Here is a 26,685-nt window from a genome sequence, read left to right as displayed (position 1 = left end):
TTAGCATTGGCATTTTTGGCACATGTTAGCACGGTGACATTAGCATTTAGCTCAGTGCTGCTGAAGTACAGCCAGGCAAAGCTGCCAACATGGCTTTAATAATTGCACTGTTTCATAATGTATGTACTGTTGACCAAGTGCGTTGTCTTGCAGCACCGACTTCCAGAAGAATAACCCTGTCCACAGACTGACTGAAGAGGAACTCCTGGCCTTCACGTCTGTAAGTCATTGTTTATTGGGATTTATAATTGAATATTGTAGTTACAGATGCTCGGGTCGTGTCCTATTGCCCATAGAACTAAGTCAGAAATACTTGGTGAGACATGCATTTCCAGGTCAAGCTCAGCTCAGTTCAGTTCGGTTTTGTCTTATTTAAAGTAGCAGTCATACATTCAGTTGTAAAAATATGTCTGTTGGTGCTCTTTTGTTTCTTTGAAACATCACTCAATGTTATTAAGATACCAAAGCCCTTAGAGTTTAAACAGTATATGAATCTAAATAGTCTATTTCGCCACCAAAATGTCTAATTTCAGCACAAATAAAGACACGGCCATATGGGACTTTCTAATGTGTTGACTTGCCTTGCCTGTAACTGATCTGGCTGTTTATAACTGCTATTCACATGTTTTTTGGCAGTGTTTCAAAGGTGGTTGTTAGGAAATATCTTTATTTCTGAAGCGGTTTTACTAAGCGTATTATTTAACACTTTTTTATTCCCCTGAACTCATGTCAACAACACCAATATTAAGCTGAAGGCTACCTTTTTTTGTGTGTTTCAAGACTACATCCAAACACAAACCGCTGTGCAGAACTGATAAAATGACTCATCCAAAGGAGAACTGCAAAAAGCTGAGCACAAGTGGAGAAAAACAAAACCATAAATCCATGTTGACAACCCCGAATACCACCTCACTGTTTTTATGAATGCAGTTAGAACTTCCTGACAAGCTTAAAACTGCTTGTCAGGTACTTCAGTGCCAGTGAAACATTAGCTATCACGGAACACTTGCCTACTGTCTGTGGCTATTGCCTTTCCCAGTCTTTGGTTCTTTGGGAAATAATTGTTCTCCTCAAGCTACAGCTTCAGAATGTATTTGCACTCCGAATTAGAGCTCTATTTATTCTCTTATTTCTCCGAGAAAAAAACGGGCACCCCCAGGGTGCTGTCCTTTAAAGCCGAACTGAAATTTGAGTTCTCGTAACTTTTTGTGCAAGTAAATATAAACTATAAGAATGCTAAGGCTTTCCACATATTTTTACATTTTTCAAAAGAGGATAAAACTGTTTGGATATATGTAGAAACAGCATTTAAGTTTCAAGTGGGTGTTTCTTACGGCATTACTTGACTGACAAGTGAGAGCCAGTGTGCCTAGAAGGTGCACTACTGACTGAAAAAGCTGTCCATGAGGGTGAATTGCAAACCCTACAATTGCAAAAAATACCAATTCTTGCATAATGTTGCTATCTATCCTATTAGAATAGATCTGTTAGATACCTAAAGAGGATGAGGCATCCACCATCCAGTGTGTGAACCCGTTACCCTCAGGTTCAGGTGAAAGTGAGGTTACCTCTTTGCACTCCTGATCTACACAGCTATTATCCCCACGTATCACATGAGAGAGCTGGGCTGGGCTGGGCACATTTTGTCACAGCTGTTCTTTCCCATCACTGTAACTTTGAAACCCAAGCCAAAATTGCCAAACATTGTAAGACAAGCCAGGCTGCTGTTCCTCAACAGCTACGAGCTTGTTTGGAGACGCTCCCTTAATCCGGAGACGTCACGGAGTAGTAACGGGATAGCTCACTTGGCTCAATCCACTGAGTCGCCTCTGAAAGCGCTGTGAGGGTTAGGTCCATTCAGGCTGATGAGAACGCTTGGCAGAGGAGGAATTTTTGCTGGGCAAGAAATTAAAAGAAAAACATTCTAAAGACTAAATTTCTCACTAAAAATGAAAAAATGTTAGCTCCCTCGTTACATAGTTGACATCTGTACCCCACCAGGCAGGCTTAATGTTCTCTTTTGCTTTTAGAACATAAATGTATGAATATCTTTCTACCTATTAAGACTATATAATACATATATATATATATATATATATATATATATACTATATAATAGGGGACTATTTGAGGACTTCCCACACGGGAGAGATTGCCTATCTTCGTTATGACAAATATATCACACATCCACCATCACAAGTTAAAAAATGGCACTAACATGAAACCAAAGTAAGTAAAAAATGGAATGTAGGGCGTAACGTTTCCTTCAGTGCCTTTGGAAAAACCCAGGGGGAAAAAAACCCTACATTTTGATAAACCATGTCAGTATTAGCTAAATTACAGAGGAGTAATTTGCAGTCTCACGGACCAACTTAAAAATAATACCCATATCCTAGCAGTCACAGAAACCCCTGACAATAATGCCTCTGGACGCAGTTGGAGAGGCCCACAACCAATCAGAGCAAACGAGTGAATGTGTGACGTAGCGCTGAGCGACAAAAAAAAAAATGTAAACAGCATGCTGAGATGAGCTGTGATGGTCACCAGAACGTTCCACATCAGCGGCAGCCATCCTGGTTGTTTTTTTGCGAAAATGCCCCAACGGCGTTCCCCTGTCAGACATCATATCAAACGTCTCAAGACTTGATGATAATAGCAGGCTGCTGTAGGGTCTGTGATATTTGATAGTGTATACATTAGAGTGACAAGACATGACAAGTTGAGATTCAGAGGTAGAACCACCTTGTTGCCTGCAATTTTCATGCCCACGGTATTATTTAATGGTATATGGATTGCAGGCATGCATGCACATGCTGTCATGGTGTGTGTGTGTGTGTGTGTGTGTGTGTGTGTGTGTGTGTGTGTGTGTGTGTGTGTGTGTGTGTGTGTGTGTGTGAGAGAGATTGAAGCATGATACAGTAAAGGACACAAACTCTCACACTGCTCACGCCACAGTTCTCAGTACATTATCTTATTGCATTTTCTTTTTTTAGCATTTTAAAATGGGAGCCGCTTGGATCTGTTTGGGTTTGGATGCATCTCAGGCGAGTTTTGCGGGATGGGTTTGGTTTAGTTGCCCCCTCCCCTTGTTTTCCTTTTCCCCCTCCCCCATTCCATGCTTACATTTATACTTGTGTTGTGGCATTAGCTCACTGGCAACAGAATATATCTGAGAATTGTTGAATATATTTTATTGAACTTGTTGAAGGTGTTCTTTTTTTTTTTTTTGTAGAGCTGATCCATCGATGTCTGCCATGTTAGGAGAGCCGACCATTATTAGATGTTTATCCCCCCCCCCCTACTTTTCCAGTTTAGTTTAGTATTGGTTTCTTGGCGATACTTAGGGTCACAAGTTCAATTTCAATTTTCAATTTCAATTTTATTTATATAGCGCCAAATCACAACAAAGTCATCTCATGACACTTTACAAAATAGAGCAGGTCTAGACCGACTCTTTATAATGTTATTACAGAGACCCAACAGTTCCCACCCAGTTGGGGAGTTATGATTCGTGTTGAGTATATCCAGATCGCTGAGCATGCATGCATACAGAAGGGGATCATGGGATGCTACAACCAAGGAATATGGACAGTGGACAGAGTCTTGTATTGCATTTGTCTTACGTTGGTATTCTTAAACATGCTGAGGATGTTATCACAGATTTTGTTCCAAAAGTGGTTATCATGCGGATGATTGAGGGTTTTTTCCCCCCCCCGATTTGTTCAGTGGAATATGAGGTGCGTTGGTAGAATTGGTGGAAGATACAAGCTTATACAGTTTTTGGGAGCCATTTGTTTGATTTTGCAATATTATTGATACTGTTCAGTCGTGGTGGTTGTTCCAGGTGCTGGAGATATCTAGTTTTGTGTTAAATGTGTTCAATGGCATGCCAATGTGATACGTCAATAAGCTGTTGGAAACGGTAACAAGTTGTCATGGTCACAAACGTGATGGAGGTGTGTAATCCCTTTTTTTGCTTTCCATTTAGTGCCTATTAGGGGTCAAGTCTGGATTGTGCTATATGGGTGTTTGTGCGGTTGGTGACATTATGTTTTTTATTTTATTTTATTGACTTTCCACCAAGCTGTCAGAGTTGTGGCGATTGCAATGTTTTTGAAGCAGTTGTGGCGTTTTGATCGTGTCACAGAGGAAAGGTGGGTTGACATTGCAATGTCTTAGCATTCGGTTTGTTCTATATCAAGCCATGGGTGGTGGTGGTGATGGGTTGCGTGGATCCATTTGAAGGTATTGTAATTGATTCGCTAAATAGTAGTGTTGGAAATCTGGCGCTTCTACACAGACTATTTCAAAATGTTAAATGGCACCAGGTTTTATAATGGGTGCCTTGCAACTTTTTAAGGACTCGAAACACACAGTTTAGGACTGTGAGAGTTTTTGATCTTGACTTGGGAAGTCATAGCCAAGACGTGAGACTTAATTGTGGCTTACAGACCTTTGCCCCACCTTGTAGCTGGACTGTGTGGACTTGTGGTAAATGAAAGATTTGAAGTTTTTGTCCTGAACTTCTAATCCCTGTCATCCATATTTTAACTAATAGTGCTATCCAAATGACATTTATTTTGTGTGTACACAGTTTGACATGTGGTATTCAGCCTGTTTTGTACTCGCTTTCTCAAAAATTGGACTGTGGTTATCCATCCAACCATCCATCCAGCTGTGAGCTCAATTTGAACAATGAGCTGGCAGCGTATGCCGTATTGTCACTGCGTGGGATGGGAAAGCTGCAGGCAGCTGCTGGCTCTGTGAGCAGGCATCTTCCCAGCCTACATGTAGATCCAGGAATCTGCAGGCTGGTTAGATGGTTGTCACATGTCTGGCAGTCTTCATCGATACGCCACGTCTGTCTCCTTCCGTGGAGGACCCTCCGGAGGTAGTGCCGGTGTCGGTGATTACCTGAGCTTGTCCTTGGAAGGCTTTTCACCCCCTCACAGAAGCAGCCTTTGGTTTCAATTTCAAAAGGGATTGTCTATGTTATCCTTGAAGATATGTATGAAAAATCAGGTGGGACGCCGGCCCAGGCCCATCTGTCACTATCCATTAAAGGCGAATGCCCAAAATAATTTACCTTTTTAGAAATAAAAGAAAATGAACCGGGTTATGTCATCTCCTAAGGGAAAACCTAACTGCCAAAACATTTGCGCATTCTCTCCAGATCGCGTAGAGAAGATGTTAAGAGAGTTTTGGCAGAGTGCAGAGGGTTCAGTCAGCAAATACAGTGGGTTGATACAGCTGACCATCACGCCACCAGCTGCTGGAAGTCAAACAAAGAGGATTTAGTGTTCCCACCTCAACACCGCGAGGCATTGCTGCGCAGCGTATCCCCTTCCACTCCGTAAACATGCTCATCCTCGCAGTCTTATCTTTCCGCTCGTCTGTCTGATCCCTCTCCACAGCATGGTTGGCTCATAAAACAGGGCTGAGCTGAAGGAACATGTCGGAAAAATATTGATTATGGAAATCTGAAGTCGGAGAGAAGGTATAAGTAGCTATGAAGGTTACTTCATTGCCCTGGAGTTGTTGTGGCTGTCTTGCCATAAATCTGTGGTCAGTGCAGCTCGCTTTCTTCCTGTGTAGTGTATTCTTGTATCACATAGTCACAAATAATAGCAATGGTCAGCGCAAACACATTTGCTCACTAATTATTTCCCTTTGGTTCCGGTTTGCTGTTTCCTGTATATATTTCAAATTAAAGGGAGGGACAGACTGTGCCATTTGAGCTGCTTGTATGAGGTTGGGAAGTTGACTGTTCTTCAGTCGTCAAACAGTTCTAAATCATCAACCTTCAAATCAAACTTTCAATCTGGCACTTTTATTTTGAGGAATTGGGCAGACCTTAGGTGGTAACTGGTCCACACTAGAGTCAGGTTAAACCCCCCCACCCCCCTCCAGTACGCTATATGGGGTAGATATCAATGACACATCGTATAGGACTTAAGGAAAGATGATGGCTTCATATATATGACCATAAACGCACCCTATCAGAATATGTTCCCCACATAGGAATCCTGAGAGAAGGACATAGCAACCCTTGCAATCCCTATTGGTTTCCGTCTCTTGGAATTTTTTCACAATTTCACTCACAACAAACTCATGGTTTTATAATAATCTAGCAGGGGAGGACTTTGAGGCGCCGCAGGGAGACCCAATGCGTTTACATCACGACAAGTGACGGGTGCGTAGAGACATAGAGCGTCGGAATAAACTACAGATGAGGTGGCGGGGCACTTGAAACCAAGCACGACCGTCACGGAAGGAAGGCAAACATGAACAATATCCTCTACAATTCCACTTGCAGCTGCTTTAGAGATGGACCTAACATCAAACTTGAATTAGTCAATGAAGCATAGCTGTCAATTCGAAACCGAAAAACATTTTGGCGCCTTGTCTGACTTTTGTGTGATTAATAAATACAAAAACAGACTCAGTAGTTTATTTAAATGAAGTTTATTCTAATCTAATGACTCTGCTGTTGTGCTGGAAATGATTGAAATTAGAAATGATACTGAATTTAGAAGTTAATGACAAATATTATATGGTACTGATTGACTAATGATTGCAATAAAATTTGGTACAGATATCCATGGCGCCAAGAGGATGAATCCTAATGACTTCGGTGACCCCCCTGGCTTTTCCTCAAGCACCAACCAGCAGTTCAGTGTTTTCACTCATCCTGTGAAATATCTCAATATCTACTAGATGAATTGGCACGAAATTTTGTACATTCATGGTTCCCAGATGACAAACTCTAATTTATTTTTTATTTTTTATTTATTTATTTATTTTTTTGCTTTACCTCTTTGTTCCATCATGAGGTTCACATTTGCAGTTTTGAGTGAAATCTCTCGAAATGTCTTTTGGATAAAAAACGATGAAATTTGGCACACACATTCATGTCCCCCTCCCTGTGCAATGCGATCACTTAGAAGATCCCTTAAACGCCTAGTGCCATCATCAGGCCAAAGTTTTAATTTGTCCAATACTCTGGTTCATGGCTAAGTGCTTGCCACACTACTGACATCCCCATCAGCCTCAGCTGTACTTTGTGTTTCTTCTTATGTACTGCTAATTTGCCAATGTTACTATGCTAATGTTGGCGTTTTAGCTCCAGAGCTTGTGTCATACTTTCTGCGCTAGGGTCCGTGTGACGTAAATGTCTGTCTTTTTTTTGCCCTTTTCTTCTTGTTCAGCCAAAAACAACAAACACACTTATTGCTCTTCTTCACTTGTATTGCGGTTGGCAAACAACGTTATGGTGCTTACCGCTCTCTGGAAAGGAGTGTGGATCGGGAAATGCGCATACGCGGTACGCCAGACCAACGCTGACCCTCAATTGTACTATGAATGGTACAAGTAACGCGGAAAGCACGTCCGAGGCTTTGGCAACAGCAGCAGAGCCGCTAGCATGGCTGTTGACTCTTTGTCTTGTTGATTAGTTTGAGACTGCATGAAAACTGCAACGTGGACTGCAACTTTTTTGTTTTGTTTTGGAAGTATTTGAAGTTTTGTTTGAGACGAGAATTGAACTGGGGACATTTCACATCCTACGTAGACACTGTAAAAATATCTTCTATATGCACAGAGGAATAGTATTTCATATTCAGGTATTACCAAACATATAGAATGTGTAATTTTGCATTTTAACTGAAGCTGACTGCTGGCATTAATCTCATTGTCTAATGCACACTATTGAATACAAGAGAAAATAATCAGTCCTAATAAGTTAACTTTATCCCAGGGTGCCATCGCACTACCGTAAATATCTTCTGCTTCTCTCATTGCTTTTGAGAAGCGCTTATTGGTAGTTTGTGTTAACAGTCGCATGACAAATGCTCAGCATGCCTTATCATTTGATTTTAATTGCTCAGTGATTGATGTTGCCGGAGGAACAACTGCGTAATTAGGACAATTTACGGTTGCACAAATGACTCCAGCAAGACTCACTAAGCATCCACAAACAATCATTAGTGTTTGTTCGTCTCATCTGAAACCATGCATCACTTTCATTGCATATTTCCGTTGTCGTCAATGTACTGCAGGTAGAAAGTGGTAGCTGTGTGACTTGTTTTTGATTAAAGACGAGCCCAACCCTGAGCTCAGATAAAAAGCCGGAGTCATCTTCCCCCCCGGTGTCCACTTGCCAGTGTATCAGCTGGATGTCCCTGTCCCCTCTTCCCTTTATCAGCTCACCTAAACCTGTACCACTAAGCTGTCCCAGCTATTATACAGCAGATTATCACCACAGCACGCAGATAAAGACTCTCAGGCTGTATTAGGTTTTAATGATTAGGTGTTCCCACCAAAGATTGCTGGTTGACTTCTCACTGCAGACAGTTGGGGCCCCTGCGTTGCTTTAGACGTGGGGAGGGAGAACAGAAAGGAAGGTAGCTATTCCACCAGGTTGTGTGTTTTTTTCAAGATCTCTGGCAGTGCAGGATACTGATTAGACTCTTGCGTAGTTTTTGACAGTTGGCCCAATCTCCTGCGTAAATGATGAGGCCTGATTCTACGCAAATGTAGATGGCCAGTCAAAAGGTGCATACTGAACTTCATGGCCTTAATACAGAACGCATAATAGCATCTAAGCCCTTATCAGGGAGCTAAATACGGAGTTATGGATTAGGTTTATTTACCTTAACTGAAGGAATCTGATTTTTCTTTTGGGAACAGGCTTATATTAGAGACGGGCCTTTATTCCTCGCTTCTCCTTTTCCCTCGGTCAGTGTAAGATCAATACATCCTCCACTTGTACCCGTTGTCTTGATAAATTCATAATGTACATTCAACAGCACTTATTACATCGGTACAATCATACCGGACACTCTTTTCTTTTCAGTTTCCGTTCTCAAATAGAACTGCTGCTTTCATTTACTAATTATTTCCATTCACCTCTATTTTTGCTGCATAGGGAACAGTTAAAAAGTCGTGATGCTACCTTATCTAGACTTGTGAAGCGAGCCACGCGACATACTGTTGATCCTGCTTTACTTAGTAGCAACGTTGTAGCAATGTCAGTGGGATTTTGAAGGAGGTTTCCTTACTTCTGGAACAAAACCCGGATGTTCTGGTATCACCATGGCTCTCTTATTTCGATCCATGTTAAGCTGCTGTCAATAAAACACTTCCTTCATAGGTGTTTCACATTAAAAGCCCTCCCAACAGCTCAAAGTGCATTCGTCCTCCCTTTCCTGCTAGGCTGTTAAAATGAAACATTTGCAGGAAGGGGTAGCTTTCATTGAAGGTAGCATAACATCAGTTAATATAAAACACCCCCAGCAAAGTGGAACCAAATAGAAATTAATTGTATGTAGTATGACAGGACTGTTGTTGTACTTGTAGAATTAATGATGTGGAAATGTGCAGTATATTGTACAGGGACTATAGTTTTGTCATGCATCTTGAATGACGTAATGCTGTCTAAAGAATTCTATTACTCTTTGTCCCTCCCTGTCTTTCTGCAGTGTATTCTGTCTCAGCCTAAGTTCTGGGCTGTAGAGGTCACAGCTCTTTGCCTCAGGACCAAACTGGAAAAGGGGAGCTCCCGATGTGTTGAGAGGGCCATGATGCAAACCCAGGTAAGGAGATATATGTGTGTGTGGGGGTGTATATATATATATATATATATATATATATATATATATATATATATATATATATATATTCATTAAAAGTCAAAGCATCAGGGGTACATGTTAGGATCTGTCTTTTCTGCTTATGAATTAAAGTGCTTCTCTATAAAAGACAGTAAATGTCTTAATTAGTCAAGGAAAAAGGGAAAAGGTAGACAGACCTTTGACCCACAGGTCTCTAAGTCTACAAGCACATCTTCATTTTATGTTTTCGTGTTATAACGAAATATGAACCGTCACAGTAAACGTGTGGCTGAGCTTGGTTTATGTTTGAAAGGAACTGTAACAAGCACTTTAAGTCATAATATTGGTAGTTTGCAGTCACAGAAAGGTGGTCCAGCGGCCCAACATCATTTATCTGCCTTACCAATTAGCCGCCATGTTCTTTTAATTCTCCACTAATTGTCTTACGTTAGCTAACCTTGTGCCACTTGGTGTCTCAGTCTGCTCAGTGACGCATAAACCTAGCTAAGCTACATGTAGCTATGACAACAACAGACATAAAATGAAGATGTGTAAAATGTCATATTTTAATATTTAAAGAGGTAATCAAGCGTCCATCATAGGCTTGAGCCTGCCACCTCGGCTTAGCGAGGAAAACATTGAACTTGTCAGCGTATCCTTCTAGTCAAGTCGCGCTCTTCCATTTCATTGGATTAATGCACACTTCTTGCTTTTATTCTCAACGCACCAAGTGTCAATCAATCCCAGAATGCTGTTTGTCGCTGCAAGCTTTAGTTTTATCCATAGTGCATGTGCTGTTTGTTAAATTATGTTCCATGAGTAATCGTACCTGCACACGTTTCAGCCTTACTTCACGGAACAAGACTACCAGTGAGTCCGTTACCAAAGAGCTGCGGTGCTCGACTCGGCTCACGTGCAGCTCCAAATGTCATTTTGGATTTTGATCCAGTAACATGTTTGAAAGAGCGAACACAAATGTTGTTATGGGATTGTCAAAAAGCTGGCACTCACTTTTCCCATACTACACATTCATATTCTGTACCCTTGTGTATTAGCATGTTCATTGTGTGTTTACTACAGGTTTACCTGAATTCCTAAAATGGCATACCGTGTTTGGATTGTGCCAATAGAGTGCTGCAGGAATGAGTCCTAAAACTCGGAAATAAGTTTGCATCAAAATCAATGGGTTTTTGGTTAGATGTCTAAAATAAGGTCTGCAGTTAACACAAATGCGTCAGTAGATACCCCCCCACTCGTGAATTTTGAAGCTTTTACGTGTCTTTAAAAAAGGCGGTTGCTAACAAGCAGCTAAATGAGACTACAGAGGTTGTCGCGGACATTAAACACGGAAAGTCATCTACTCACTAGTCCACCTTTACAGCCTCGTTGTGTTTATACTCTATATCTATCTGTCTATATATCTATATCTATCTATGTTCTCTTCAAAGTGAAGCTTAGCGGTGGTGACGTTGAAGTAATGCGACCGTGCTGTAGTTCCTTTATAGCCTAACGTTAGCTTTTTACTTCTGACGATTCCATTTCCGCTTCAAGAATCATAAAAGTGGTGTTCATTAGTGAAGATTGTCTTGCTGAACAGAATGTTTAAGTATCATAAACTTTTGTTTTGCCACAGAGCTTATTTTCTGCAATAATCCAAAATCCCATTGGCTTTTTGTTTGGGGGAACCAGGGCGATGCTAACTTCCGGGTTGGCTTTCAAAAATACGTCATCCCTGCAGCACTCTATACCATTTTGACAAAACAGGTGCAGTTAGGTACGTGTTAATCCCAGTGAACAACCAACAAACGGCTTGTCACAGAGGCTTTCCTCTCACACAGCAGTCAAGCACGGTTATGCAAGCTAAAACAAGATTTGTGGGTTAACGCTGTACGTTTCTGGCCTTGTCACACTCACCCTCACCGACTGTGGCCCGATGTCACTATGTGACAGAAATATGGCTATATGGCTGAAAGGGACATCAGAAGAAACCTTGTCAGAAAGCTCTCGCTTTTTTAATCTTGCCGGCTTATCTCTGTGGAGAGGATGTTAAACTGCTGCAAGTGCAATGAGAGAAGGAACTAGAGAGGGCAAAGAAGCATCTGTTTCTTCCTCCTGTCATTTATTGACTTAATTTTTTACAGGGAATTGTGGTCCCATTTGTATGAAAGAATCTGTAAACTCCTGCTATGGAAGGAGGCAGTAACAACTGCGGGCAATTTAACAAGGCAGCCTCACAATATTAGACATGTGCAGTACCAGTTGATAAGAGGGGACTGGTATCGTATCTATCATATTCTAATCACATCTCAGTTGGTGAAAGAGAGTGTTCCAAAGTCATTTCGTGAACAAAATCCCAGTGTGATGAAATGCAGTATTGGTCTGCAGCATGCAATGCATATTGTGGACTGACCTAGCTGTCGAATTTCACCCCGTTTTCCTTCTCCAGGCAGTAGTCGACCACTTTGAAGACAAGAACTGTCCCGTGACCGAGCGGCTCAAGGTCTTCTACTGCTGCCAAGCCCCGCCCAGGTGGGCTGTCCAGGTAGCGAACACTTCATTTCACGATCACATTCCAAATTTTGAGTGTTTCATTTCATCTTAATAAACCAAGAGGAAAACGTATATACAATGACAAGCTCTCAATTCACATCTCTGTGAATCTGTAGCCATCAGATGTGGTGGAATGAATGAATGAATGAATGAATGAATGAATGATGAAGAGGTGTGTGCAAAGACCATATACCGCTATTCTCACTGTGTCAGGTGCAAACAAAAGAGCGTAGTGTAGCAAAACCTTCGCGCCTGTTGCCAGAAGAACTCGATTGAACCCAGCCTTCCGATATCGAACCGCTCAGAATTACACAAGAAGACTTAAAGTCTCCAGTCACGCTAGCAGCTCTGAGAATCCGCACTTTCACCTGTGCTTCGAGCTAAACGCTAACATCAACACGCTAACATGTAATAACATTATTATGTAATAACATTATTCTGTAATAACATTATAAAGAGTCGGTCTAGACCTGCTCTATTTTGTAAAGTGTCATGAGATGACTTTGTTGTGATTTGGCGCTATATAAATAAAATTGAATTGAATTGAGTTGAATTGAATTAACATGCTGATAATGACAATGGTAACGTGCTGATGTTTATGAGGTTAGCATGTTAACATTTGCTAATTGGCACTGAACGCAAAGTACAGCTGAGCGGGAATGTTTGTAGCTTAGCAAGTATTTGATCATAAAACCAGAGTACTGGGCTGGTTGACGTTTTGGGAACGCGAGCGTCTGTACCGAATTCCATGACAAAACGATCAACTATCAGCGTCAACCCCAACGTTGCTTTAGATGAGAAGTCGGGGCATCGGCAGCGTCATTGGCATACATCAACTGGGAGCAATGAATGAATCCATCTTGCAGGTGTTGAAATACTTCACCGGAGGTTTGTGCGCAGGATGTCTCATAATCGCATTGGCAGATTACATTTTTACACCCTTTTACTGGTAGGACATAGGGACAGCTATAGCATCGGTATATTGTTGATTCTGTCCCAACACTTTTGTACTGTGGGTAACATGAACTTTGCGAGGGTTAGCGGTTAGCGATGGCGAGGCTTTACGCTTTTCTGCACACGTCCATTTTCTCCTCTCCTCAGGTGTTGACGAGCTCTTTGGCAGGTCATAGCCAGTGCGTTTCACGTAGCTCTTTTTCCATTTAGAAATGTACAGAATGAAGCCCACTGTGTGATGATGTGATTTTATTCTGCAGTTGGTGCTCTCCCCCTTTTTTGTCTGCATTTCTAATGGAACTGCAGCTCACTGTGGAACTTCGGCGCCTCTCTCATAGTTCAAATCCTCTTGACCCTCTCAAGAACACTGTAAATATTCAGTTATTTCCCCACTTCTTGAGGGAGTAATGAGAGCACATTACTATACTGGTGTCAAGACACTGACGAATTGCAGTTAAAAATTGACATACTCTCTGTGAGCAGGTTGAAAACTCTGTCTCCAGCTGTTGCGATGCAGAATGCTAAAAGCTAACTGGTAAAAAGCCAGTGTCCTCACCAGTGAGGAAGACATGAATAATGCTGTCCAGATTTTTACTAGTTTACTTGCTCCCACGCTATGGATGCCCTCTTTCTAATGTCCCCTATGAACCCGCAAAATAAAGTAGTTACCCAATGCAACGCTTACTCTTGGCCTTTGATGTAATGCTCGGTCCCTGATGTAGAAAGTGAGGCGTGGCTTTTGTTGAATTGGTTTTGGGAAGGCAATAAATAAAGACGCAGCCCTCCAAACTCTTTAGATACTGAGTATTTCTCTCGCTGGAGCTTTTTGCACGCCGCTTCAACATGTGGAGAAACCCAAAGCTCAACACACCTACCTACTGTGAGTAGTTACGGTCTCTAAGCTTTGATTGGACGATTCTAGTCTGAGTCTGGCCAGCTTTTCAGTTAGAAAAAAATTTCATTTTCAGAGGGAAGGAGACGTCACCCAGGTGGCATGTAATAACTGATAACAGCAATAAAGCTGGAACTGAAGAGTCCCTATTGCCGCCTGAGGACTTGAAAGGGGGTTGATGCGGAGGATTGCAGCATGTGCTGTGATGCATTTTCTCCACGCTGGAGAACCTTGGCCTGCCTGTAACAAAGTACTGAAGGCCCTTATTTAGGGCTAGGGGGAGGGTTTCTGTTTGTGTGTGTGTATGTGTGTGTGTGTGTGTGTGTGTGTGTGTGTGTGTGTGTGTGTGTGTGTGTGCGTGTGCGTGTGCGGGTGTGGTTTTGATGAGAAACCATTTCATTTGTTATGCCGTTGTGTGAGGGCAATCTTCATACTTTACATGCTGTAACTACACATCGCTCACAGTATATTTTATATCACTGCTGACCATTTCCTAACGCATGCAGTAAATTTTACAACTGACTTCCCACCTTTCAGGCAGCCATTGGTTTTCACTCATTTCACAGTGGTATAAAAATCAACTTTTAAACATATAGTACTGTAGATATTTTTAGTCATGTGTCTCCAGATATATCTCACAAAATATTTGATGGATTGCCATGAAATCCAAAAGACTTTGGTGATCCCCCGATATTTCTTCTAGTGCCATCAGCAGGTCAAAGTTTTGCTGCTAGCATGGTCGTAGCATCTTAGCCTTGTTCTCTCCGCCTCCTACAGAAACAGCTGGCCAGCCTGCTGACGGACCTCGGCTGCACCAGTTCAGCTCTGCTCATTTACGAAAAGCTGGAGCTGTGGGAGGATGCAGTTATCTGCTATGAGAGGCTGGGCCAACATGGCAAGGTATACCAGCAATGTCACACACACGCACACAGAAAGACGGACCAGATCCAGCAGGAGCAGTACAAGTAAACCCTCATCATCTGTCAATGGACACATATTTTGTCCAGATGTAATGACGTGTTTCTTGTGCTTCGTCTGCTTCACTAAACACACTCCGACTTTGGTTATTCTGTAATATTTGTATTACATGTATAGTAATATGTATAGTATGGCGGGCGGGCGGGCGGGCGGGCGGGCAGGCGGGCAGGCAGGCAGGCACGCACACAGTTGGATCTCTGCCCTGTGGGAGGTCTTGCTGCCTCCTCAGTGTTGGAGCTGAGGGACCATTTAATACCCAGCACTTCTTGGTCTAGACAAGGCCATTTTTCACGCTGGATGTGCTGCTCTCACTATACACACACACACACACATACATAAATACATATGCATGCAGACTCTGAGCAAGAAGAAACTCACAGAGGAGTTAATCTGGCTCTTCATGCGGCTGAACCAGCTACTGTATGCTCCTTGGATTTTGTCACTCCTCCAATCGTTGTTTGTCTTACTTCTATTTGGGGGACAATCATGCCCCAAGTTTTGAACCGACAGTCGGCATAATGCTCTTTGGGAGAATGTACGAAGTATAATGTCGCCGTGGATCCAGTGAGTAATGCTGTGGGCTACTTTTTTTAGCCTATATATGTTTACATTTAGGCAAAGAGCCACCATTCGGAAAACGATTCTCAGGCATTTTCAGTATAACCAGAGAGACATTGAGAAGATTTGGCAAATGTTGCAAATAAAAACCCGGGCATTTATTGGGATGCAATACATCGTTGTGTTGTAGCCCGTTCCTGTGCCTTGTGGTGAAAATATATATGAAAACTCAATTCCAGCACCACCAGATGACGGCCATGTTTCTCCTCCTAGTATTTGATCCATGTGGTGAACTGGAAATTAATGAGACTTTTCAGTGATTTCACGACTGTCTGGTTCAGTCTTGTGTGAGATTTATTTCCCCCACGTCAGCACTGAAAACAGCACAAACTAGCACACAAAAAGGAGGACCAACCCTTAAATGCATAGCTCGGGTCTTTGGCAACCTGGGACTATATGAAACCCTGTCTAATTCATACATTTCATTCATTTGAGCAGTCCGCTCCCTGTTGATTGCGCTTTGTGATTTCTGTGCTGACTAAATTGGGTTTGGTAGGAGCCAGTCTGTGAGAAGTTGCAGCAGGCCATGTGTAAGATAGCACAGTGTGAGACACTGTGTGCACACAAAAGAGAAACCACTGAGCTGAATATGATATATAGATTAAATATGAGACGGCAATGAGCAAAGCCACAATCACACATTTGGTGCCGTTTTGATTTTGTGTTGCAGTATCCTGCCCCCTTTTGACTGGGGATGATTGCAGTTGTTCAGGACGAAGTGAATCTTATTTAAAATCTGCACTCAGCGGCCACCTTTTGGTATACTGGTACACCTGCTTGCTAATGCAAAAATATCTAATTGGCAGAGATTTTGCATCATGAATGTTGCAGCCAACAAATCCGCAGCAACCGTGCGGTGCCGTAATGTCAACATGGAGCCGAGTCTCTTTAGGAGACGTTTCCAGCACCATGTCGAATCCATGCCACCAAAGACTGCAGGTTGTTCTGAAGGGGTCTTGTCCAGAACTATAAAGGTGTAAGAAAGCTAACACTCTCTGCTCATGTGACGTATATGAACCTGTTGCATATCTGCCTCGTGTCCGTTATAAACCATCTTTTCTGTCTCTTTGGCGCCGGCTAACCGTCCACACCATGAAACTGGACAACGGGGCCGAACGTTTCGCTACCCACATCCCCATTGTGCGGGCAGGAATCGTACAAATGTCCAGTTTATTGTGTTTTTATCATGTGCGCAGTATGCACAGGAAGTATGAATACATTCAGGAATAAATGTATGCGCGCACACAAGCTCAGGGAATATAGTATGCATAAGTATTCATCTAGGTCACTAAACACGGGGCTCAGCAGCTCCCTGTGTTTGCATACAAATACAGTCATTAAGTGCAAATGTGCAGACATCGTGTGTGTGTGTGTGTGTGTGTGTGTGTGTGTGTGTGTGTGTGTGTGTGTGTGTGTGTGTGTGTGTGTGTGTGTGTGTGTGTGTGTGTGTGTGTGTGTGTGTGTGTGTGTGTGTGTGTGTGTGTGTGTGTCACTGACCTGAATGTCTCAACTCCTCCTGTCCATCCAGAACCCTCCTCAGTGGGACTCCTGCAGGCTGCCAGGCCTCCTTTTTAAATCAAATACAAATGCAACCTGCTTCCTCTGTCCAACTTGATTACTCAGGTGCTTTTGGCCAATAATACATATAAATAAATATTTATAAAAAGAAATAATAAATAAATGATGTAGTCCAACATAACGCAGTCCATTTGTATGGAGTGGGTTGGTCTCTGTCCAATGCTGCTTCTCTCTTCATGACTAGACTGTCACTCTTCGACTGCAGAGTAATGCAAGGTAGCATGTAAATGATATAAGCGATAACGTAAGAAGTTGAAGAACCATTGCTTATTTGGTAGGTTTTTTCTGTAGCTAATGTTTTTTTTTTTTTAATTGGGAATAGTCTTTTAATAATGGAAAAGGGTAAACTTTCATTTGCATTTTATGTAGCGCCAAATCACAACAAAAGTCATCTCATGACACTTTACAAATAGAGCAGGTCTAGACCGACACTTTATAATGTTACTACAGAGGCCCAACAGTTCCCACCATGAGCGAGCACTTTGATGACAGTGGCAAGGAGAAACTTCCTTTGCACATAGTGAAAGACAATCACATGTGTCATGCGCCTGATTTATTTCAAATTTTTTTAAAATATTAGAATATTACAGTTTTAATATTACACCATGAACAAATCACTTGCTTCTGTGCTCGTGGTCTTTATTTTTGCACTACATTTAATTGACGCCCAAGACATCCTGCTAACTCAGCAGGGATCGGGACCGAAAAACGGCCCTGTATTAATACAACGCAAGGTGCTGGTGAAACGTCGGAGGGCATCCAAAGGTTGCTTATACTCTTAACCCGCCCCCCCCGCATTCCACTGGGAACAGCTGCGTCGCGTTCACTCTCGACAATGCTTGAAAGGGGGCTAATGCTACCACTGTCCGCTGGATGTTGCTGCGTCACGCTCCGGGTGCGCCTGGATGTGACTCGTTTCGCCGTCACTCTTCGGTTGCAGTTCATTTATGATCAACGTGGCAGCAGACGTGTTTGCTTAATAGTGCATAAGGAACGCTGTAGCACCCTTCATCTCGTTCCGTCAAGTCAATAACTAATGACACGCATCAATAAATGTCAAATTGGTGTCAGCTGCATGCAGCCGACATTGGGAGTTGCGCACTGTGAACTTTGAATTTAGACAGATCAAATATCTAATCTCTTCCAAGTCTGAACGGTAGTTTGACTTTCAAACACAAAAGTGATTGCAGAACGGTGCATCTAATACAATCTGTTCAGGGTTGTGTGATTTAGATAAGAGCGCTAGGGTTTCCTGTGTCCAGGCAGGGATAGGCTCTTGGCCCAGCGTCAGCCCCCCCTTCTCCCTCGCCAGCAGGAGGACTCGGCAAAGGAATGCAGTGAAACTCTGTCAGCTTTTGTCAGGCCCTCAGCGTTTCAGTGGTTGGACTGGCGCACTTCCCAGTCTAAATCGAGATACAGGGATTTGGAAAGAGAAAACAACCTGTTCATTGTCCCGCGCCCTCACAACTGTGTGAGCCTCAGCTCGTCCAAGAGCGATCCGGGGCAACGAGTCCACAGGTGATGTGACGGTCACTTTGCTTGTAATATAATCCCGTTTTTTGTCTGTTCTCAAGTCCCTTCTGTTCTAAGGTCATTGCAGTCTTTCTTCATGTTCTTTCTGGACACTTGCTACTGCCACGCTACATCCCATGCCCTCCCAGTTCTTCACATCTTTCCCTTCGTCCCTCACTTCTGTCACCTGACAATGACTGCTCTCCTTCCTCCCCTGTCTCCTCCTCCTCCTCCTCCTCCTCCTCCTCCTCCACTGATCCTTCCCTCTCGCTTTTACCGTCCCATCTGCTCAGGCCGAGGAGATCGTTCGCAGGGAGCTGGAGAAGAAGGAGACGCCCAGCCTGTACTGCCTACTGGGAGACATATTGAGGGACCATCAGTACTACGACCGGGCGTGGGAGCTGTCAGGCCAACGCAGCGGAAGGGCCATGCGCTCCAAAGCCCTGCTGCACCTCCACAACAAGGAGCTCCAGCAGTGCGTCGACTGCTTCGAGCGGTCACTCAAAATCAACGCCCTGCAGGTACAAGCGGAGTACTGACGTTGCTGGAAGTTTCATTTGATGGGAATGAAATGCCAGGGTAGGGTATTAAGTTTATACAGTATAATGAGTGGAGACGATCCTTGATTCTACCTGGTACACATAAACAAATGTTAGCTTACTGTGGGGGATATTGCCTTGGCTAGAAATATCTACTAACTTTATCAGTTAGCTACCCAATAACGTGACAGAAACCATCCATCCATCAATTTTCTGCCACTTATCCAGGTCCGGGTTGCTTTGACGTCAGGCCAAGCTACTTCCACAAGCTCCTCCTAGAGGATCCCAAAGGCATTCCCAGGCCGGACTCGATACATAATCCCCCACTAAGGATCCTGGGTCCACCCCAGGGTCCCGCTTGCTTCTGCCTCAGCAGCTCTTCTAAATGTGATGAAGTGATGGTTCTCATGCTAGCTTCGTCCGCAGCCTGGAGTCGAACCCCCCCTCTCCCTCTTAAGAGTGAGCCCAGACACCCCGCAAAAGGAATCTAAATCCATCCTTTTTTTTTTTTGGTCGTTACCCAAAGCTCATGGTTATACTTTAGGTGAGGTTTGAACCCGGATCAACTGATCGAGAAAACAAACTGAGTTTCCATTTACCAGACTGAAACCAGTTTGGATCAGTGAAACCAAATTGCAAACACCACATTTGTAGTTGAACGAGCTGTCCCCAGACGGATCGGCACAAAATCATGGAACAGACTTTTATGGTTTCCAGACAATAGAGCCCCATGAATTTGATGTTCTGCTGACTTTTCAACCAGCACCGCCACGAGGTTGTTGGTGTTGAGTAGAACATCTCGACAGCTCCTGGATGGATTGCCTTGGAATTACTTTGGTTCATGACTAAATACATGCAAAAACTAATGACATTGTTGTCCGTTGTACTTTGTGTTTATTGCTAACGAGCAAATGGTAACATTGCTAACACCATAGACTAACATGGTGTTAGTGGGAACACAGTAAACATTGTGCCTGTGTAATGGGTATGAAATGTTGGCTGTGGACTTTCGTGAAATCTAAATACATTTTGTGTGTGTGTGTGTTTGGATAGCTCGGTGTGTGGTTTTCCCTCGGCTGTGCCTACTTTGCCCTGGAGGGCTATGAGGGAGCTGCCAAGGCTTTCCAGAGGTGTGTGGGACTCGAGCCAGATGTAAGTGCCTACATAAACACACACACACACACACACACACACACATACACACATCATAAGGTGGAAAACAGGTTGTACAAGCAGGCAGCGTCTCTCACTTTGACGCGTTCCTTCAACCACCGTCTTTGTCTACGACACACACATGTTCTATTATTATTATAAGGGTACCTGTACCTACCCCCACCTGTTTTTCCCTCCTCCTTTCAGAACGCAGAAGCGTGGAGCAACCTCTCTACGGCCTACGTTCGTCTCCAAAAGAAGTGAGTGTGGTGTGTATTGGAAGCGTTCTCGGATCGTGTTAACTTGTTTGCACTGGGACTAAAGAGTGTGTCGGGTAATAGAATGGATTGAGTTTTGTTGAATAGGGTTTTCCAATATCCACAGCAAAACCACATGGAAATCGCTCCATTCGTTTCCAAGGTAAGTTGTCACGGAAATAAAATTCGACCTTATGGTGGTAATAAAGGAAAAGCCGGGGAGTCACCTACAGTATTAGAGTTCATCCTCTGCAGACCTTGAATGTCTGAAGAAGAGTTTACGGCAGTTTGTCCAGCAGTTGTTTAAATTACTGACATTTAGTTCCACAAAAATGCTGCCATTTACTCTTCATGTATTGGATCTACATTCACTGGTCACCTACCCCAGTTACACCTTTTTTATTTGTAGGTAGAGAACAGCAACAGAAGTTTTTCTTGTGGCATCATCTCCAGAGGTTCTGATCATTGTCAACACGATGTCTCACGCAGTCGCTGCAGATTTGTCAGCCGCGCGTTCACCCATAGACTGTATATAAAGATGGACGACATGACGGCTCCCCAAAGTTGAAGCCAAAACGTCTCGATCGTGGCTGGCTGCAGTGTAGGTCATAAGCCCCGCCCCCCCTCCATGTTAGCGGATGGAACATGGGCCGAACTAAAAAAATCAAAGTACACGTCAAATGTACATACATTTTTCCCAAAGATGGTTTCTGTCATTTTAGGTAGTTCTTATCACGCTTCTTCTTACGTCCCGTATCCGGGAGAGTTTGGCTTCATTTTTGTACAGTGGGAAGAAGTGGAGACCATCTTTACACACAGTCTATGGTTCTACCACATCCCAAAGATTGAGACTGAATGAGATCTGGTGACTCTGGAGGCCATTGGAGTGTATTGAAAGCCCCTGAAAACTTGGTTTAACGTATTATCGCGTGATCAGATTGGACAGACAGCGCTGGCAACATAAGCAAACAACTCCCCAACTGTCTTCACTTTGTATTCAAATGTGGGTAATGTTCCCCAGCTGAGCACCTCCCAAAACAACAACTATAGAAATCTGTCATGTGAAATAACCAAAGCTGTTTACATGAACTCTCTTGCTCGTTGTAAGAAGCGGGTTGAGAAAATCCGTTTTCAGAGCCTTTAACTCACTGCCATGTTGGTGGAAGCAGCTTGAGACGACTTGTGTGCTGCTGTAGAGGATTGGTAGACTGTGGCGGTGAAAGGGAATGCACAACACTCAGGTAGACTGTGGCATTTAAACCATGCTCAGTTGCTATAATAAATGGCAAATATTCCTGACATCATTACACCAGCAGCAGCAGCATGGACGGTTGACACAAGGTAGGATGGATCCACGTAAAGAAACGCGCTGCAAATACGGAAAGAAAGCACAACAAAGTGAACAAACGCCGCTAAAACAGGTAATCCTCGTGAGGGCTCCAAATCAGAGCAGCGATTTCTTTGTGACTCTAGCTGTGGAAAGACGGGTTCGTGGTTCACACAGACATGGCCTCTCGTGGGCTGCGTTTTATTTTCCTAGCAGAGAAAGCTGCGACAGTGCAGAGGTGTCCAGTGAATCCCGAGTGTCTCTGAGCCTTTTGTTCACGTCAGGCGCGTGTGCTTTCAGGCCTGAAATTGAAAAGCAAAGCAGCTTCTATTAATACCTGGTTAGCGCCACTGCCAATTCAGCTGAAGCACTTTTTACCCAACTTTGTAACTAGTGTGTGTGTGTGTGTGTGTGTGTGTGTGTGTGTGTGTGTGTGTGTGTGTGTGTGTGTGTGTGTGTGTGTGTGTGTGTGTGGAGGCGGCACCAGCATTGTATCTTCTCAATCAACCATCACCATGTTGAAATGGATATCATTGTAACTGCTGTTAGCGGATTTGGCACATTATTCACACCTTTTTAGTGTGCTCATTCGCTGCTAACCCTTCTTCTCGCCTTCTGTCTCTTCCTGCCACACTCACTTGCAGAAACAAAGCCTTTCTCACCCTGCAGGAGGCCCTCAAGTGTAACTACGAACACTGGCAGATCTGGGAGAACTTCATCAACGTGAGCACCGACATCGGGGACTTTGCCGAAGTCATCAAGGCCTACCACCGCCTGATGGACCTCAGGGAAAACTACAAGGACACCCAGGTAAAGGGGACTGCACCTAGCGTCGTCTTAGGTGGCATTATTACCTCTAGCTCTCTGACAGCATGTAGTGTAAGGTGATAAATGTGTCGTACAGTTGTGACTCTCAGAAGTAATCCCTGGAGTGCCACACGCAAGAACGTTGAGAAGGAACAGCGAGTACAATGTTGAGATTTACAAAATAAAATGAGCTGGTGTTTTCGTTTCGCCCACCAGACCCCATATACAGAGCTCTAAATGGGTGAATGAATGTTTCTTTTCAACAGGGATGTTAAAGTTCAAAAAAAAAGATTCAATTAATCACTCACATTTTAGCTCATACCCACTCCACAAGTTCAGACACACATGGCTTGAGTTTTGTTAGATGCGGTTTTGAGTTTCTTGGGCTTTTTTCAAATTTTTTTATGCTAAAGTACCACACCTGGTAAGCTAACTGCTAACGGTCAGTGATGCGATAGTGCAGTGTCAGTCACAGTAGCTCGTCAAGCTAGCCGTCCTGCTAGCTTCGAGTCAGCCTATCCCCACGATGCAGTTGGCAACTTGTCTATTTGTACTGCAGAAGAAGGTAAAATCCCATAACATAACGGCCCTTGGAAAACTCCCTCCAAAATATGACGTCATGTCTGTTATGAATATTCATGCGCAGCTCAATGCCACTGTAATTATTAGACAATTATTTTCATAAATTGATGCCTACTGAAATTAGTCAATAAAGCCCTCTTAGGGTGTAAGAATCTTTAGTTATATATATATATATGTGTGTGTGTGTGTGTGTGTGTGTGTGTGTGTGTGTGTGTGTATATATATAAATATATATATGCACAGTGCTTAACAAATGTATTAGACCCCCCACCCAGTGTAAGGTGTTTGCCCCCGCTGCCCTAAATGAACAGTGTTGCTGATGACCAGAATATTTGATGTTTCTGTAATGGTTAATCCACCAGTGTGTGCAAGCCAAGCTCTTTAATCAAAATGATATCTTTAATGCTAAAATATAATTATTGTTGTTATCCATGAATTCTCAAATTTACTGTTTTACAAAAAAGCAGAAACAAAATAGTACAGCACATTATTATTTTTTGATTGAGATGCCAGATTACAGTTATTTACTTGCATTCCTGAACAGAAACATTTGTTTTGTGGTTGCGAGAATACAAGCTGTTATCAGGGCCAAAGGAGGTCGTAAAAAATATTAAGGTTTTTGGTTAATATATGTGAATAAGGACTATTTGGTTGTTCCAGTTTGTTATTTGCCTAATAAATAACAATACAAGTTTTAGGTTGAAACAAGTTTTTGACAGATTTCTAAAATATTTGTGTTTGGTCATTTTTATGACAGGTGGTCTAATAAATTTGTTAAGCACTGTATGTGTGTGTGTATATGTATGTATATATATATATATATATATATATATATATATGCATTGAATTCATTATCTGTGAAGAAGACAACTGAGTTTTTATTTTTGAAGCTTACATCTTTTCTTTATTTTTTATAAAGCCAGGCTGCTTTGACTGTTAAAGCTTGAAATGTATGATGGTGAAATAAAAAGAAAATCATAATCCGTCATAATAATATGTCTGATACATTGCAATATCCACAGGAACTCAGTCTATTCAGAATTGCATACAAATTGCTAGTTTAACGTCCTGCAGGTGTTAAGTTCACTATTTAGGTTAATCGCACAGTTAATTGTTCTGTGCTGTTATTGTTTTTTTTTTATTCAATGAATGTGGGTGGTGCACTAGATAACATTGTAACAGCTCATACAGCCAATAACAGTCAGCCGGTAATACTTATACTAGCAGATTAGCTTGTTAGTGATAGCGCTAACGGCTTTAATAGCTTTGCTGTGTATTTGTCTTTGCTGCACTGAGTTTTGCAAATTTTCCAGGAACAGTTATGCTATGGGTGATAGATGCTCCGAGTTGACGGTCGGGACAGGGTGTTCAAATAAAGCTCAGCTGGCTTGTCCACCTCGGCCTGCTAGTGTTGCAGCGCTGTTGTCCTTTCAGTCCAAAGAGTGCGTGTGCGTGTGGAAAAAACATTTGGCTGTCGCTCTGATGCTACTTATCATTCGCAAGCATTCAACTCGACAACGGGCCAAAACGCAACTAGTTTGTTGTCTGGTTGAAGTGCTCTCTGCCAGCTGGTGTCTGTGCTCGGCCAAAGATGAGATCATTTCATAGTTCCAACTGCTGATAGGCCTCTTCTCTCTCTAGCTGATTGTCAGTTTCCGGTGTCACATTCTCTCAGTTAATCTTTCATTGATATATCAATAATTTAAGCTCGTAAACCTGTTGAACGAGGACCTCCAGTATTTGAATCAAGTAGCTTGTGAAAAATAAGGTGCGTCAGATGTATTATTCCAATGTTCAAGGAAAAACAAGCTTCGTCACCGTTTCCCGTCTTCTACAGTCCACGTGCCGCCGAATACTGGCCTCCTGCCTTTTGTAAATAAAGATTGAAATGAGGTGATATGAAAAGGATGAAACCTGCCACACTTTTAGGTTTTTTTAGAACATCAAAATATTAAAAGTGGTTTTAGTGATGCATCAGGGTGCTGCTGTCATCACTGAAGATTCTCCCATTTTCTACTCCCCCCTTACGTCTAGCTTTGTGTGAGGCGAAATAGGTGATTTGTTCTCCAGTCACATGAGGGATACCCAGCTTGTAAAACCATGTCAAAATTCAAACCAACTGTTTAATTTGCACTACAGGAAAGAATGATCTATTTTCATTGTCGTCACATATGCAGAGTCATTTTGAAGGAAAGGCCTCTTTTGAGCACGTCTCAGTAATTGCGCACCCACCAATGCATTCTAAGTAGAAAATTAGCAATTGACTTTGAATAAACAAACCAAAACAGCCAGCGGTAGCATTCTCAGGATTATTAATTCTCTTCTTCAGCCCTGTAATAATTTTAGTCTGGTAGTTTTGAGCAATTAACTTAAAAGATGACATCTTTCAGCCCAGTGAGTCTGATTGAAATCACAACTCTGGCTCAGAAAAACATACTATGTTCTCGGGCCAAATACTGAAACTACCTTCAAATTCACCTTTTTAGAGGGTAATTGCAAAAGGTGTTACGTAACGTTTTTTTCCTTTTTGTTGTATTCCCGTTTTGTCTTTCTCGTTTTAGGCAACTTTTCATCGTCCATGTTAATTTATGCTGGTCGTGTCGCGATCAGTCACATCAATTAGGCTGCAAGATGTAAAAGCTCACAAGTTGCAAAGGTCAGCAGCAGCCTCCATGCTCCAAGTAGATCACTTGGTAAATGGAATTTGGCTTTGCTCTGTTTTCCTCCTCCTCATCTTTTAAACCCCCTTTAAACGTATGGCAGATGTCTTTGGTCATAATTAAAATTAAAAGTCCAAATGGAAAATTAGAAGAGATACAATTTTTATTTTACTACACTGATCGTTTAAAAATGTAAAGTAACAATGAAAAAAGTGAAAGTTAAAAGCTTAAATGGAAATGCTCAAACAAAAGCTTAGATTGTGAAGATGACATGGAAACAGAAAATAGAAGCATAAAATATGAAACTCAATAATAATAACTTAAATTAAAAGCTTAATTAGACTTTGAATTTCATCTTTTCCATTTGACATTTTTTTCTGTCCCCACACAAAAAGTCCCTCCTCCTCATTTACATACAGCTTGAAAACCCAAATGTCAAATACCAAATGGAAAAGATTAAATTTAAAATGTCTACAGGCAAATGCCAAAAGGAAAATTGAAAAGATAAAAAGCGTCAAATGGTAAAGTGCAAATGCAAAAAAAAAGATTAACCTGGCTTTTTGTATTTGATTTTTAATTTTAGTATTTCCATTTAAGTTTTTGCATTTTAAATTTCCCTTTTTTTATTGTCACTTTACATTTTGAAATTTACTTTTTAATATAAGCAT

General features: G+C 42.3%; 1 protein-coding gene across 1 annotated transcript in view; it reads left to right on the top strand.

Annotated features, from left to right (window-relative positions):
* The window catches only part of ttc27 (tetratricopeptide repeat domain 27), a 60,898-nt gene that overhangs the window by 32,394 nt on the left and 1,819 nt on the right, over positions 1 to 26,685 (top strand). Inside the window, exons 9-16 of the mRNA XM_070916556.1 lie at positions 154 to 220; positions 9,480 to 9,593; positions 12,058 to 12,153; positions 14,785 to 14,907; positions 18,987 to 19,214; positions 20,286 to 20,384; positions 20,592 to 20,644; positions 22,613 to 22,809. Coding sequence (XP_070772657.1) covers positions 154 to 220; positions 9,480 to 9,593; positions 12,058 to 12,153; positions 14,785 to 14,907; positions 18,987 to 19,214; positions 20,286 to 20,384; positions 20,592 to 20,644; positions 22,613 to 22,809 — 977 coding nt within the window. The remainder of the gene's footprint in view (positions 1 to 153; positions 221 to 9,479; positions 9,594 to 12,057; positions 12,154 to 14,784; positions 14,908 to 18,986; positions 19,215 to 20,285; positions 20,385 to 20,591; positions 20,645 to 22,612; positions 22,810 to 26,685) is intronic.

The sequence above is a fragment of the Enoplosus armatus genome, chromosome 12 (genome assembly GCF_043641665.1).
Source record: "Enoplosus armatus isolate fEnoArm2 chromosome 12, fEnoArm2.hap1, whole genome shotgun sequence".
Lineage (NCBI taxonomy): Eukaryota > Metazoa > Chordata > Actinopteri > Centrarchiformes > Enoplosidae > Enoplosus > Enoplosus armatus.
The sequence above is the reverse complement of the archived record's forward strand: the minus strand, read 5'-3'. Positions and strand labels throughout refer to the sequence as shown.